This window comes from Hylobates moloch, unplaced genomic scaffold (assembly GCF_009828535.3).
Source record: "Hylobates moloch isolate HMO894 unplaced genomic scaffold, HMol_V3 SCAFFOLD_15, whole genome shotgun sequence".
NCBI lineage: Eukaryota > Metazoa > Chordata > Mammalia > Primates > Hylobatidae > Hylobates > Hylobates moloch.
The window spans coordinates 86076910-86094148 of record NW_026652290.1 but is presented as its reverse complement, the minus strand read 5'-3'; the positions used below and the strand labels follow the sequence as shown (position 1 = coordinate 86094148).

Sequence of the window (17239 nt, the reverse complement as noted above, 5' to 3'; positions counted from 1 at the left end):
AATAAAAGCTAACATATTATTATAAAATAAATGTTCGTCTAAGATATTTTATTTATTGAAAAAGTGCTTGAGAAGTATATTTTAAAGCTCATCTAACATTTCTGAAAAAGTAAGATCTTAGCTCAATCTCTTTTTTAACAAAAAATAATGAATTTAAATATTTTTTAAATGGACAGACCTTTCTATTATAAGACTCAGTAGTTCTTGAGGTTTGCAAAAGGATCTGTATGTTGTAAGAAATGTCCGAACAAAATTGGGATCTAAGAAGAAAAAGGAAAAATATCTTATTAAACTCTTTGATTCAAAATGATTAAAACTATTATTTACATTTTCAAAATAGATCAAATAGTCAAGTTTAAAAGTTCCAAAATGTTTTGCCAAGTAGAAGGCTTTGGACTTGGTGATGATGCACTGCTAGCTTAGTGCCTCCTAAATTAGTGGTGATATTAAAACTTTACATCAACTTATTTCTTGCCCTCTGCACACTGACAAGATGATCTTAAACTCATCGGCCACAGGAATGAGCAAGAAAGAAAAGCAAAGGTAAAGCAGGGAACCAGGCTCCCCTCCCACCTGCTACCAGGATCTCAAAGTATCACCAGTTGGTTTATCCCCTTTATAAAGAGAAAGGCCACAGCAATAACCCATTACTTTTCCTTACATCAAGATTAGTTTATCTAGGATTACTTATCTAGCTTTCTTTAAATCATGTTAACAAAGCATACAACAGGAAATTGGAACTTATAAAGTAGTAGCTTAAGTTAAATACAGTTTTTAAATTATTTGCTAAAAATCTCACAACTGCTTAAAGATGCTTACAAATACTTATAAGCTATTAAAAATATTAAATGTGATAGAATATGTTGGTTTGGTCCTATTCCAACCTTTAATTGCCTTTATTTCAAGTAGTCACAATGAGAGGTCAGTCATAAATAAAGGAGTCTCCAATCCCTTCCATGAAAGGACCTACTTTTCATACACATCTCCACGAAGTAAGACAAGAGGCTGAGTGTGATCACTCCCCCAGGCCTGGCCTACTCCCGTCTCTCCTTAACAATATTCTCCTAAGTTATGGAGAAAGGCTGCTGTCACCAGCACAAGAGACTTGGGCTGTTGTCTTCTGCATAAAGGGCGGAAAGACATCTCCCATAATGGGGGGGAGAAATCACTCACTTCTATAACTCAAATTTTATCAAGGCCCACATTTAATTGTAAATCTTGTTTTGTTTTTTTTTTTAAAGGAGGGGAAAGTTCAGTAACTTGAGTCTCTTATTGGGAGCATTCTTTTCCTATTTGTATTAGGGACTGGTAAACTCCAATAGTAAATTCATAGAGGGTAGCAGATGCCTTTATTTCTGTTAGGCTACATAATGTGGCTCAAAGTTTTATAAGAAGCACAATGTCTTTTATTAGCATAGGATTTAGCAAAAGCAGAATGTATTTGTTTGGAAAATTTCTATTTAGGCTGATTCTCACTAAGACCCATCCTAGGTTTAGCCTTAAAATAAAATGTTTATAATAACTTTTTCCCCAAAAAGCAAATTCATGGATTTATCATAAAACAGAAATATACTTCCAAACTATTGATATATGTGGTCATCGAGATAATAACCGATTTAAATATCAGACAACCTTGAATTTAAAATACTATTTTAAGTTAAAGAAAGATTTACAGAATAAAAATACATTGGTTTTAAATGTCCCCTTCTCTGTTAGCTTTATACCTTCTGAGGCTAGAGTGGGTTACTGATAAAAGTAATTTAAATACATATAATCCTTTAATAATTTCCTCTCTGTTGGTATTTTATTGTTTGTCTTCAGTTACAGAGTTCCTCAAAAGTTAAAGACTAATGTCTCATCCAGAAGAAAAGATATTAAAACAGAAGGCTGTACAAGATTTTAATACAGAGATTTTTATCGGTTTCATCACAATCTTCCCTTTCAAGAATCTTCTTCCTGTTCTGCAAATCTATTTGTAAGGTGAGGCTACTCAAAACACCATGTTTAGGAAGCAAAAGCAGTGGCCACTAGAGAGATGCTGAGTTGTCACTGTTGGAGAGAGCCCATACCTGCAGTACAGAATACTCCAAGCATCCTTGACCTGTGTTCCAAATTTAGGGTGCCCTCTCCCTTTTTAAAGGAAAAGTTTATTTCAGTCTAAAAATCTAAAATCAACACCCAACTCCATATTTTCTCAAATGCCATGAAAATCAGGCTAAAAAGTTGAGGGACATCAAGGAGAATTTTAAGTTGAAAAACAGAATAAAAGCAAGTTCTAAGTGACTTACAGTATGCTTTAAGAAAACTGTGGCTATGTTTAAAGGCAAGCTAGTTCTAAACAGACTTTTCATCTTCTTAAGCCAAAACCTCTGGCCATTTCAGTACTTTAGTAATTGATTATAATGCTGGGAAAGCCATGATGTGTCTCAGTGCCACAGTCAAATGGGATCACACCAATTCTTGGTCTATTATGTAACATTCTCAAAGAACTTTGACATAACTTATTTCATATGATTTATGTGAGGTGAGCAGGGCAGGAAGAGATGTAACTAGACTTATCTAAGGTCATACTGTAGAGTGGCAGAGATGGACCCAGAACCTAGATCATGTGATTCCTGATTTAGTGCTCTTTTCTATCATATCGTATAACCTCCCTGGATTAAAGAAACCCTTAAAGTTTCCACAGCTGTGAGATCTAAATATAAAGAATTAAACTTTGAGTTATATAACCACTATAGAAATTTACATGAATCATTAATTCAGAATGTACCTGTACTGCTAATCTTGGTTAAATGCACCAGAAAGCCACTGAAAAATTAGCAGTCTAATTGTGATTCTGTAACTCTTGATCAGCCTTCTTCTAGATTTTAGGAATTAACACCTGTACCTTCCTGTATGCTGTACAGGGTTTCTGCAGCTGGCAGTGAAATAAACACTCCCATAATCATGACTGTTGTAGTAGGTTCTAGAGTTGTTTTTAGCTTGACTGGAATTAAGAGTGGTCTTGCCAAAAAGACAAAAGCAGCAGAAACTAAAAACAAACCAAGAAAATCTGGCAAAAATATAAGTACTTTCAAAAAATATCTTAAAGGCTGCATATAGTCCCAGGCTTTATTAATTTATATTCTATTTTTAGTCTAAAGCAATGAAAAATTGCTAATGAATGAAAAACATATTAAGAAGACAAAATACTTATATTTGAAATTTTACACAGAAAAGCATAAAAATTCCAGACATTATTTTTATTTCTATTGCACTGGTTTCTCCATTTCAATGACTGTAACATACACCATGTCACTAACCACTGGAGACCTTTATCTTACTGATGATGTAAAGAGCTAAGATAATATAAACAAATGCCCATCAATAAGGACACGTTATATAATTTTTAAGAAAACAGAATACCTAGTTCCATTGATTACGCAATGGTAAAAGCCAAGTTTTATACTGCCATTGTTAGTTGTGGAGCAGCAGTTATCTACCCATATTCTAAAACCATGTTGCAGAGAGAGATGAAAGGTAAACACATAAAAATACAAAAGCCAGTCTGGGTTTGGCTTTAAAACATAAGCAAAAACATATAATCATAGAAAAAAATTAAAAACAGCCCATTTTTATATTCTCCTTTCTGTTTATCACTTGCTTGTGGAGATAATTCCACAAAGTTCTTTCTCAAACATGATCTCCTGATGGATTTCAATATGGTCAACAACCAAAACTTTTTCTACAGTTTTCCCCCCTCATCATTAGAGATAACATTACTCTGCTACTTGACTCCCAAATCCCTGCGCTAAGGTTTCCACCATGTTCACTAGTTGCTCTGCTTTCCCCAGTCAAAATAGCTAACTCTATATAAATACCTGTCACTCTACCATCACCAACCTGGTTTAGGTCCAGGTTATTTCAAACAGAAGCTGCAGTTATTTTTTTCTGCTGACCTTCTAGCTGTCTCTGTTTTCCTCACTATAAAACCATTATTTGTTATTTTACTACATAATACTTCAAAATTTTAGGAACTCAGAGTATACCTACATTAGTGTTCAGAATATAGATTGGAAGTGATAATCCAATCCTTTTTCCTTATGTGCCTATTTTGATTGACATGACATTTTATTTGACAAGGTCAATGAAATTTGTAAAGTATTTATTACATAAAAAAGTTATTTATGTAAAGACCACCCCACCCCCAACCACCATAGTAAAACACTGTTATAATCAGGATGTCTGTTCATGTGATAATTCTCCCTGTAATGCAGCCATTTAAAAAGCTACAAGAAACAATAAGCTCCTCAACAAGGATTTATAAACAATCAGTCTTGAATTCCTTAAAAAAGGAAACAGACGCTATGCTGACGCACAAACCACTTTTTAAAAAAATCAGAGAGTATAAAAATAGAACAGCGCTGCCCTATAGATAAAAAATTGTTCAAAAGATTTAAATAAGTTAAAACACCGAAACTGAGCTTATATAGGACACAAACTCAAAATAAATCTAATTTAGGTTTTTGAGGCTTTTCCATATGAAGGTATAAAATAGCAGTAAATACTTTAAAGAAAACGATCTTCTGGCTTAAGTTTTTTCAATACCATCTTCTGTAAAAGAGAAATTCCCAGGCAAGGGAAACACCTTTTCCCTCACTTCAATATGCAAAGCTTTTATTTCCCATAAAATGTCAATTCTGAATTATTATCCTTACTTCAGGGTCATCTCATTTTTCTAAAATAGACTACCAAACTGGACACAGCACCACCTACCATTTCTCTACTCATGTTGTTTTAGGTCTCATTAACTAACTTGTACTTTGTTGCCTACAACAACTCTAACAGACGTGAAATTCCTACTTGCAACTTTTTATTTGTGCATATTGCTTTGTGCTTTCTTGCTTAGGATAAGGAAATAGTCTCTTCATACCATTGCCAGATTTAGAATGATCCATCCAATTGGATAATTTTTCCCCTAGTTTTTGGGACAAATCCCAAAATTCTGATATAGTTAGTGAATTATGATACATCCAGAAACACTGAATCTGAGAGACAAGCTATAAATTAGATTCCACATAAGACGCTGCTGCAATCTTTTAAGCAAGTTAACCATTTTCTAATTCACCTAAATTTCAATTTTTCTTTCCACAAAGCTTTCCCTTTGGAGAGCAAACTACACCAATAGACTAATGATTGGGTTTTGTAAAAAAAATAAAAATAATAATGACCAGTATCTATACATAAAAAATCTATGCATTCCAATGGAAGTGTATCTATAGTCAGAGCTTACCTATATTCTATTTCAAGAAAAAAAAAAATTACTGACAATATCTTCATAGAACACACGTTTGCCCAGAAATGAACAAGCCATTTATATTATTGGCAGTTCAAACCAAGGAAGTAATTTATTTGTTTATTTTTTATGAGCTCACATCTGTACCAGATCCTTTTACTTAATTATTAACATATATAATTTAAAAATTACAACATACTCTGTTCATGAAAACAATCACCTTATATGAGTCAATGTAACATGGTAGAAACTATACTCTATTTAGAGTCAAGAAACCTAATTCTTGACTTGTTCTGGAATTAACTCGTAATAGAACTGGCAAATCATATAATCGTCAGGGGCCTTGGGATTTGTCTACAAAGTGAAGGCTTGGACATCTCTTTTAGCATTAGAGATCTATAGCTCCATTTTTTACACTATTGTTAAAATATTTGAAGGATAAAGTTGGCTGACACCACAGTGAAGTCTGAATAAAGTAAGGTTAAACCAGTTTCTCTTCTGTTTTTATGACAATGTCTAACCAAACTATAATAATCTAAAAGATGTCTGTAAGTGGTGTCTTATAATATTCATTAAATTTTCTCATGTATTATATCCAATGTCTTTTATTACAATTCTATATAATAAAATAAAAATGTGTAAGTTAAATGTTAGCTTTGTTTCAGTGTAAGCCACAACCTGTACTGTATGTTCTCCAATAAACATACCTACTAACCAAATCACAAATCCCTTTTTTCTTTGGGGAGGCTGAAGAAAGATGAGAGGAGAAGAGCAGACCAATAGTTCTGAAAAACAAATGGTAACTTGATCTGTTACCATTGTAGTGAGGCCTTAAAAGTCCATTTCAGTTTTACAAGTTCATAGATGGTCTATTAAAAACCATTCTATGTTGCCAGTAATAACTTCAGTAACAGACCTTACAGAATAGCTCAAATAAGCTAACAGTTAACACTAATTTGTGTGTACTGTAAACCACAACTCACGAAAGCTGCTTGTAGACTCCAGTTTCACCAGTAATATATTTATGACATAAATTAAAATATTCAGTTAAGCTTCAAAAGAAGACAGAGAAGAAAAATGTCAAAAAACTTAGCCACAACACTGGCCTTTTATTTCTCAAAAAATTATTGGAAGGAATTTTTAAAAAACTTACTTTTTTTTTTAAGTAAAATAATCTCATCAACTTAAATTTTCAATACACTTAACTTTGGCAAAATTCTATAAATCTTGAAATTTAAGTGTTTTATATTCATTATAAGTAAAAGCACTCAAAATATTACTCTATACCAAAGCTAAAAATTGATATAGAAAAGAAGTATCAGACAGAAATAACTAACAAAACATCATTACAAAAGTACCATGTCCACGGACTTTAGCTAACATTGTACACATTAAGGAAAGAAGACTTTCAGGACTACAAAACAAGTATCAGCTTGTTCCAGTTAATTTTGCTTTAAAGTGTCCTCATTTAAAAAAATAAATAAAAAGGACAGTTCTCCAGACAATAGTTGTCGTTCTTCAGCTGCTTATTAATAATCATAAATTAACTGTGAAATATAGTAATTTAGAGAAAACTTCTATCACTCAATCATGTCTTACAGAAACAATTAAAAATTTTGTAATTTGAAAATGTTTTCCTGCCCAAGTATCACTGACTTGTGACAGTAAACACTAGTAGTAAGTCTTACAATGCTCTACAGGAAAAAAAAAAAAAATTAAAACTTCGTTCTTACAAACACAGATAAAAATCTAAAGATTACTTTTACTCCAAACGAGTCTAGGAACCCCAAACAAAAGTACTTAGGATGAAACGATAAAGTTTAGAATGCTTATGTTATAAAAATTCTGTGAGTCCTCTAAGGGGACTTAAAAACCAGGAAAATGTAGCAAGAAGGGCAATTTGAACTTTTATAGCCTTAAAAATTCCTTAAGCAGAAAAGAAGTATTTTGCAATCACAAATTTTGGGTAACTGAATAAAAAACATTTTTATAGTTGTAGTCTAGATCATAAAGAACATAGGGAAGGTTGGTGAAGCGCAACTAAACTGGCAGGTCATACTACTGAAAAATTGTACCTCTCAAAAAACAGCTTTATATGGAAAAAAATGACAATAACCTATTTGTTTTTCATGTAAAATCTAGGCAGCCTATTTACATTTCCTATGATTTTTTAAAATTTTGGGTCAGTAAAATAAATACACTGACTATAGACATTTCTAGGCGAAAAATTATAATAAAACTGTAATCCTTGGCTTCCAGGATTGCAACATTTAATATTAAATAATCAGGTTTAGGAGTGGAAATTGAAAGAAAGCAATGCTCTGTATACTTGTACTACCAGCACAATTTTGTTATATTAAAATTTTTATTTACTTTATAATCTCAGTAATGGAAAGAGAAGAAAGAAAAAAAGATAAAGGAGTAAAAAACTTTTTAGATCCCAATAATGATGATTTATTACTAACTTTAGTCTTGTTTCTGTCACTTTCTAACTGGATAAATTTAGCCAAGTGACCTCATTTTCTCATCTATAACTGATGGTAAGGTTAAAAAAAAGTATGTAAGTGTAGTAGAAAAAGTAAAACATTCCAAAGAAATATAAACTGGGGTATTTTTAGTCAAAGAAAAGAAGTCTTTGGCTGTTAGTTTCTTTTCTATTTTAGGCACAATAACCCATGCAGGAAAGAAAATCAGTTTGAAGCAAGAAAACAAAAGTGACAGGCAACTTCGTATTTCTTACCTGCGTACATATGGTACGTAAGCCTCTCTATAAGTTTAATAACAGTTCCTGCTTTGATAATTGGAATTCCAGCCTTGGGCTGCATGTTCTCTTCAAATATAATATTCTCTTCAGAGTCAGGCTCTGCAAATCTATAAACATCAGCACTAGGCAGCCTCATCTGCTCCTCTTTCTCTTCCTGTAGCATTGTTACATCAAGCATCCTTTCCAGTGTACTCCGGTACTGTAAAGATATCAATGCTGCCATCCAATTGTTTTTCTCTTCAGCTGACTTGGCAGAAAATATAACACTATTTTCATCTTTTAAAATTATTTCAAAAGCATGCTTGTATTCATTGGTGTCATCTTTATCATTAATTTGTACCTTTCGCATAAAAAACTTTTCTTTAAGACGATATTCTGCATTGCTAGCACCAGGAAGTCTTGGCTGCCCATGATTTGATTTACAGCAAATCATTAAGCCATCAAAGAGAAATATGTGTCTCTCATGTTTGGCTCCTACACGTGTAAGAGTTCCTTCCATTATAAATTCATTGCAACACTGTCCAATGTCTTTTCCCTCCCAACCATCAATATTCTTCTGAATCTCGTTCATTTTCTTGATTGCTAGTTGTTTCCCCTTCATTTGCTGACTATAAAACCGACATGCAGATTCACTGGAATAAAGAAAAAGACATTATTAGTACACAGATGACAGAAAACCTAGAGTTCATGTAAGTAAGGGAAAATGTAAAAGATTTTTACAAGTCTCACTGAGAAGGTATTCACTAATTCCCCAAATAGATTAGTATTACAAAATTACACAATTTTGAAAATTAAAGCAACCTAGAAATTTTTTTTCAGTGTTATAAAAAGCACAATGATTGCTGACAAAATTCTACTCTATAAATGTAACTACAAAATGATTATTTCTATCTTGGCTACTAAATATTTAGAATGACAAATAATAAAAAGTAGCCCAATACAGTAAAAAAAAGTAATCTGAAAGATTAAAATAAATTATTTAGAAGAGTTTAAATGGACAAGACCCAAAGCTAAAAACATGTAGCACATATTATAATTAGGAAAGTGGAAGCAATGTTATCTGAATTAATGCCTCAAGTTATATAATCCCTAAAATAAAGGACACTAATAATTTTACTTTGACAGAATAATGATGCCAACATAAATCTACCCGATACATTTTACTCTGTCTCTCCTTTAGCTTACCAGTTGACTCTCAGGAGGTCTTGTCTGGGAGTATGCAAGGAAAATGCACAAATATGAAAGGTTTTTCAAACAATAACAATTCTCTTGGCTTTGATGTCACTTCCTCTGAAAGACCAGGCTTGTCACTAAAACTATTTTCTTCATTGTTTACTTGAGGAGGGACCTGGGATCCCTGGATTTACACCACAATATTCAGGGTAAAAAGAAGGATAATTTAAAAAGTAAAAATATTCACCTCAGTCTTCGTTTTGCAAGACTTTTAGAACATATTTTTTCCATACCACTCTGAACATTAAGCAAAGCTGTTATTGCTTGTTTTAAACATTCCTTGTCTTCTTGATCTTCACTTTTTTCTTCTAACTGCTGTAAAGCCAAAATGACAAATCTGAACCAGTAGTACACTTTTGGATAAAATAATAATAAGCTCATTTAAGGATAAAAATAACATTTATTCAACTGTCACCACAATGAAAATTTTAAATGTGTCATCAAATATTCTTTTTAAAAGTGTTTTTCTTGTGTGTTACTATTAATACACAACCAAGTTTTCTACATTAAAAGACCAAGATTAGCAGTGTTAAGATGGGTTACATCTTGTGACAGGCAATAGTATGTAGTTTTTCAAGGTGCATACTACTGAAAAGAAATGGGGAGCATAATCGATCTATTGAATTATCATAGGAGTTAGCATAGCACTAAGCATGTAGATGAGGTTTTTTTTTTAAGTGTGGAATTTGGTCTTAGGTTTCTGATCCCTATATTATTGTTATATAATATTGAGATGATAAGGAAGATAAATATACAGAGAACGATGCAATACAGTAGAAGGAATCTCAGTTACAAAATCTAGGATCAAATTTTGACTCTACTTCTGTGTGACCTTGGGGCAAGTCACTTGATCTCTGAGCCTTACTTTTCCCATTTGCCAAATAAGGCTTATAAAAAGCCTACCCTGCCTACTTTTAGGAGTTGTTATTAAAAACCAAAGCACTTTGTAAATGGTAACACACAATGTAAGTGTAAATGGTTTTCTTTGTAATTATACTACAGAATTAACATTAGTATAATAAAGAACTTTGTCCATATCTACATTAAGATTTTGAGTGAAGCTGTAATATACGTATTTATGAAACTCAAGCATATTTTCTATTACTGGCAAATATCTATGTCAGACAGAACATCTCTACTTAACAAGAACTAAGTCATCAATAACTAATTGTCAATATAGGAAGGTGGCTATGATTCAAGCAAGCAATTAACAGATGTATGAGTCACAATAATTCACTCACACATCTAAACCTGTTCCTGGTTACCAAAAGGAAAAGTTAAGAAATCACATGTTGGCTGGCTGCAATGGCCTATGCCTATAATCCCAGCACTTTGGGAGGCCCAGGTGGGAGGATCGCTTAAGTCTAGGAGTTTGAGATACCGTCTATTAAAATAAAATAACATTTTATCAATAGAGTTTTCATCTAACAATTTAGGAATACCTACTATCTACCATAAATGAAAAGACTTGAGATATACAATCATGAAATATTCAAAGTGACTTTTAAAGAAGCTTTTTTTTTCTTTTTTTTTTTTTTTTTTAGATGGAGTCTCGCTCTGTACCCCAGGCTAGAGTGCAGTGGTGCCATCTCGGCTCACTGCAACCTCTGCCTCCCAGCTTCAAGCAGTTCTCCTGCCTCAGCCTCCTGAGTAGCTGCGATTACAGGTGTCTGTCACCACGCCTAATTTTTTATTTTTATTTTTTTACTTTTAGTAGAGATGGGTTTTCACCATGTTAGCCAGGCTGGTCTCAAACTCCTGACCTCAAGTGATCTGCTTGCCTCGGCCTCCCAAAGTGCTGGGATTACAGGCGTAAGCCACCCTGCCTGGCTAGAAGTTTACTTTTTAATTATCTTAATTATTCATTAGTACATTAGTACTTTAAGGATTTTGTGTTTTTCACAGGTATTCCTTAAAGGTCAACAACACACTCCTTTCTGCTTCAATTGATAAAAATCAGTTACATGCATGCGCACACACATACCACATGCACTCATGACCTGTGAAAAGTAAACAGATTTCTTACTTATATTCTAAACCATTTTTATTAAAATTTACTTAAAATACTTTAATGTTCAAATATTCTAGAAGTAATAATACCATATTGTAATGTTTAATACTTAGCTTTTATTATCCAGATTTCTTATATTCATTATTAAAAACTCACCATACTTTCTACTAGAGGCATAATCTACATTTTTAGGAAAATTTTCAGTCTTAACTGTGTTAAGTAAAAGAAAAATTTAGGCTGGGCACGGTGGTTCATGCCTGTAATCCCAGCACTTTGGGAGGCTGAGGCGGGGGGATCACGAGGTCAGGAGTTTGAGACCAGCCTGGCCAATATGGTGAAACCCCATCTCTACTAAAAATACAAAAATTAGCTGGGCGTGGTGGCACACGCCTGTAGTCCCAGCTACTTGGGAGGGTGAGGCAGAAGAATCGCTTAAACTCAGCGGTCAGAGGTTGCAGTGAGCCGTGATCGTGCCACTGCACTCCAGCCTGGGCAACAGAGTAAGACTCCGTCTCAAAAAAAAAAAAAAAAAAAAAAAAAAAAGAAAAGAAAAATTTATTCATAACAATTCTCAACATAAAAAGGGTAATGAAAGATATTTGCCAAGGGATAAGAGACTTTAAAAGTGTACACATTAATACAAAAATCAAATATCTTTTATTCATAATATTGTTCCTCAATATGGCCAGCTAGATTAAAGAAAGCCATGGCCAGGTGTTCATAAAGAAAGATACTAGGTTTTTACTTAACAGTTATTACTGGTAGGCTGAAGGCTGGAATCCAGGTAATCTCTCAAAGTACCTTCCATCCCTATCATTTGGAACTATTTGCCTCTCACATGGCAGAATTCTGGGAGACAAATAAAAGGTTACCATTAAACTTATCAAGTTTAGTCTTTAAAGCAGCAGATAATCTAACATTGAAAGCTATATACCAGGGGTATCCAATATTTTGGCTTCCCTGGGCCAAACTGGAAGAAGAATTATCTTGGGCCACACATAAAATATACTAACAGTAAAGAGAGCTGATGAGCTTTTAAAAAATTGCAAAAAAAAAATCTCATAATGTTTTCAGAAAGTTTACGAATTTGTGTTGGGCCGGGGGTTAGACAAGCTTGCTGTATACCTTAAGAAAAGGCAAATTTAATGAAAGCACCACTGAACAATGAATTAGTTCACTGAGTTGATTGAGAATTTAATCACTCAAAAGTAAAGCCCAGAGAAATTCAAGTCAGTAAGATACAAGGCAATTTTTCAGTCTTAAATAACTAACAGGTAGCAGAGTGCTGAGCATTTGATATTTTGTCCTGGATAAATTTCTTATATTTTTAATTCAGGTACCAAATGTTAGACAAAGTATATAATTCTCATACACATAAAAATATTTATAAAAGAAAAAATCCATTTGGACATCCTTTGATTTTCTATCCTAAAAATGTTTCAAGTTTTGGAATCATTTATCTACTATTTAACTGTAGCATTTTACATACAGAATATTCTGGTATCTTAAAAATGTTAATATTTTAAAAGCCACAAACCCAAAGTACATTTCAAACCCATAAAACTTTCCTGATGAAATACTTTTAAAATGTCATTTTTACCTTTATAGCATTAGGCAAGCCTCTAAAATAAATTTCAGTGTAATAAATGACCTTTCTTGTAAGCATTTTTTGCTTCTTTTACTTAACACAGCTAATTTAAACTTGGCACTAGTGCAAAATAATTCAAGCTAACTACCATCAAAAGGGTGGCTTATTGTGGCTACAGAAACAAAGCAGTGGCAATTAGTATGTAAATAAGACTCAACAAAGCAGCATCCTCTTGTTACCAGTGATATTCAATACCATGCTTTTCATGAGTGCCTATTTAATAATAATGTGCAATAGTAACAATTACATTTGTACAAAGGCAGTTTATTTCAATAGTTAAAAAAAATTACTAAGTTCTGAGATTATATTACCATATGGGATTGTACTTAAACTAATCTAGGGAATCATATTATTATTATTATTATTATTATTATTATTATGTTTTTGAGATGGAGTCATGTTCTGTCTCCCAGGCTGGAATGCAGTGGCACAATCTTAGCTCACTGCAACCTCCGCACCTCCCGGGTTCAAGCGATTCTCCTACCTCAGCCTCCAGAGTAGCTGGGATTACAGGTGCGTGTCACCACACCCAGAAAATTTTTGTATTTTTAGTAGAGACGGGGTTTTGCCATGTTGGCCAGGCTGGTCTCGAACTCCTGACCTCAGGTGATCCACCAGCTTTGGCCTCCCAAAGTGCTGGGATTACAGGCATGAGCCACTATGCCCAGCCAGGAATCATATTTTAAAGCAGAATGAAAACTCATATGCTCTATTGAGATGATGAAATTTAACTTTTCACAAGAAAGAAACCACTTTTACCAGTGACTCATTTTTTTGGTCCCTTAGAAATAAGTAAAGAGGTAATAGTCAATAAGGTGTGTTGCATGTGCAAAGGAAACCCTGGGAGGTAAATGGGATTAAATGTAAGGAGCTGTCAAAAGAAAAAGCTACAATGAATACAAAGAATATAGCAGAATTCAGGAGAATAAAACTCAAGATTGTTTGATATATAAAAAAGAAATTGTTGTACCCAATGCATTTTATATGCTCAATTCACTTACAATCATATAATGGTTTCCCTTTGATTAAAAAAAGGAATGCTTGAATTCGTTTTTATTTCTTGGAATTAATTTTCTCCAACATGGCATTGTATACAATGAAGGAATTACCATTTACTTGAAGGCACTAACAGGCAGGTCCAGGACCCACAATTCTTGACTTTCAGTCCCGTGACTTTTCACTATAATAGGTACCCAAATAACTGAAATGACTTTGAAAAACCTCAATATTCACTAAATAAAACCTATTCCATCAAACAGGTAAATTGCAATGCACAAGAATGACAAAGTATACAGCCAAGAAATATACATTATAATTGTCTAACATTTGGGACATAAAAATAAAGATCTCCATTTATTTTAAATATATACATAGAGCTCATCACAACGTAAGAGAACACAAGCAAAGATTAGGTTATTTTGATTTTGGAATGTTATTTGTATACCGTTTGATGAGACCATGGTGGATTACAACATAGAAAATGTAAAGAGTAACACTTGATTTACTAGCCCTCTTGGCAAATTTATGAAATATTATCCAAATTATTCCAGAACAAATTAACTAACTGCTGAGTAATTCAAGCCTTTTGCTCCTGTTTGCCATGACATCATTTTAAACATTCCACTAAAGGCTGAGGGAAAGAAAGGTCATGACACTCAAATAAATTGTTATTTTATGGTACCAGCACACCTAAAAGGTATGGGTGGAGAAGATGAAATTCTTAATTAAAACGAGATTTCAATTCCAAACATTGAACAGGCAATCAACCCTAAAAAATGTTTAGGATATGCCATTTATGAAAATACACCTTTTAAAACCATCTCTCTGTTCTAATCAGAGAAAACATCACTAACTACAAATGCACCTCACAGCAGTCAAGTTTATTTAAAATTAAAAATTGGCCAGGTATAGTGGCTCATGCCTGTAATCCCAGCATTTTGGGAGGCTGAGGTGGGCAGATCACTTGAACCCAGGAGTTCAAGACTAGCCTGGATGACATAGCCAGATGCCGTCTCTACCAGAAAATAAAATTAGCCAGGCATGGTGGCGCACAACCGGAGTCCCAGCTACTCAGGAGGCTGAGGTAGGTGGATTAATTGAGCCTGGGAGGTTGAGGATGCAGTGAGCAGTGACTGTACCACTGCACTCCAGCCTGGGTGACAGAGTGAGACCCTGTCTCAAAAACAAAACAAAACAAAACAAAACAAAACAAAACAAAACAAAACAAAAAACAAAACAAAACAAAACAAAACAAAACAAAACAAAACAAAACAAAAAACCCCAAACACCAAAACCAAAAAATTAAATTAAAAATTTGAGTGATACAATAGTTAGCTGTTTGTTTACAATGGCTCCTGTGGTACACTATCCTATGTTTAACTTTAGACATTCAACATTTGTGGTCAGCTCCAATACCATGTAGCTTTGAGCCCATGGTTTCTAGATAAGAATTTCTAAATTTAGAAAGCTGGTTCAAGGGAATGTACACTAGAGAGAACCTCCATTGGTTCTCCGCCAGACTCGGTGGCTTACGCCTATAATCCCTGTACTTTGGGAGGTCTAGGTGGGAGAAGCCCTTGAGCCCAGAAGTTTGAGACCACCCTGGGCAACAGAGTGACATCTCATCTCTACAAATAATAATTTTAAAAAATTTGCCAGGCGTGGTGGCATGTGCCTGTGGTCCCAGCTACTTGTGAGGCTGAGGAATCACTTGAGCCCAGGTGGTCGAGGTTACAGTGAGCTGTGATAGCACCACTGCAATCCAGCCTGGGTGACAGAACAAGACTCCATCTCAATAAATAAATAAATGAAAATAAAAAAATCTAAGATCAGGATGAAATGATTAATTGGCCTAATGCAAAAAAAGAAAACAGAAAAAAAAATGCGAAAGAGGGAAAAAAAAAAAAAAAGGCTGGGTGCAGTGGCTCATGCCATTAACCCCAGCACGTTCGGAGGCCAGGAGTTTGAGACCAGCCTGGGCAACAAAATGGGACCTTGTCTCTACCAAAAAATAATTTTAAAAAATTAGCTGGGCATGGTGGTGCATGCCTGTAGTCTCAGTTACTTGGGAGGCTGAGGTGAGAAGACTATTTGAGCCCAGGAGTTCCAGGCTGCAGCAAGCTATGATCACACCACTGCGCTCCAGCCTGGGTGAGAGAGCGAGACCTATCTCTAAAAAAGAGGGATGGGGGTGTTAAGGGGAAGCCAGTGTATAAAGCCAATGTAGCCAGTGTATATGCTGGAGAATCAGAACAACAAAAATTTAATTTTCATAGTGTACCAAAAACTTATTGTTAAGGGTTGAATTGTGTCCCCCATGAAAGATATATTCAAGTCCTAACCCCTGGTACCTATGAAAGTGATCTTCTTTGGAAATAGGATCTTTGCAAATGTAATCAAGTTGAGATGAGATCATCTTGGATAAGAGTGAGCCCTAAATCCACTGACTTGGTGTCTTTGTAAGAGAAAGGAAAGGGAGATTTGGATGCAGACACATAGAGAAGAACGTGAAGCTGTAAAGAATTTGATGTGCAGATGGAGGCAAAGACGGGAGTGATGGCATCTATAAGCCAAGGACCACCAAGAATTGCTGGGGTCCACCGGAAGCTAGGCAGAGGCAGCAGGGATTCTTCCTTAGAGCCTTTAGAGGAAGTGTGGCCCTGCCCACGCCCTGATTTCAGATTCCTCACCTCCAGAACTGTGAAAGAATAAATTTCTGTTGTTTATATAAGCCTCTGAGTTTGTGGTACTTTGCTGTGGCAGCCTTACGAAACCAAATACACTCATGTACACATAACAACACAGACTTCAACCTGAATTTTAAAATAGAGGGAAACTTACTTTCCCCTAGGTTACAAGGACCCAGCATACAAGAAAAAGAATAGGCAATTCTCTAGGGAATTCAAAGTCATCCTGGATGGTTTTTTCTAAGGTTTGTTTGGGTGCATCTTGGGGAGAGGGAGATAAAATCCTATGTCTAAGGAACAAAGAAAAAGTTAATACTTTTGTGGAACCAGACATGTACTGATTTGCTAACCTTTAAAATATTGGTCAGGCCAGGTGTGGGGGCTCGCACCTATAATCCCAGCACTTTGGGAGGCCGAGGTGGGCAGATCACTTGAGGTCATGAGTTCGTGACCAGCCTGGCCAACATGGCAAAACCCTGTGTCTACTAAAAATACAAAAATTAGCCAGGCATAGTGGTGGGCGTCTGTAATTCCAGCTACTTGGGAGGCAGGAGAATCACTTCAGCCTGCCAGGCAGAGTTTGCAGTGAGCCAAGATCGTGCCACTGCACTCCAGCCTGGGT

The 17239-nt window shown here is 34.6% G+C and overlaps 1 protein-coding gene across 3 annotated transcripts in view; it reads right to left on the bottom strand.

The window, feature by feature from the left end:
- SOS1 (SOS Ras/Rac guanine nucleotide exchange factor 1) overlaps positions 1–17239 on the bottom strand; it is a 141591-nt gene that overhangs the window by 33579 nt on the left and 90773 nt on the right. For all 3 annotated transcript variants that reach the window (XM_032178773.2, XM_032178774.2, XM_058429008.1), the window contains exons 9-11: positions 9460–9587; positions 8016–8671; positions 179–260 (exon numbers count right to left, since the gene is read on the bottom strand). In XM_032178773.2, the coding sequence (XP_032034664.1) occupies positions 179–260; positions 8016–8671; positions 9460–9587 (866 nt within the window). The remainder of the gene's footprint in view (positions 1–178; positions 261–8015; positions 8672–9459; positions 9588–17239) is intronic.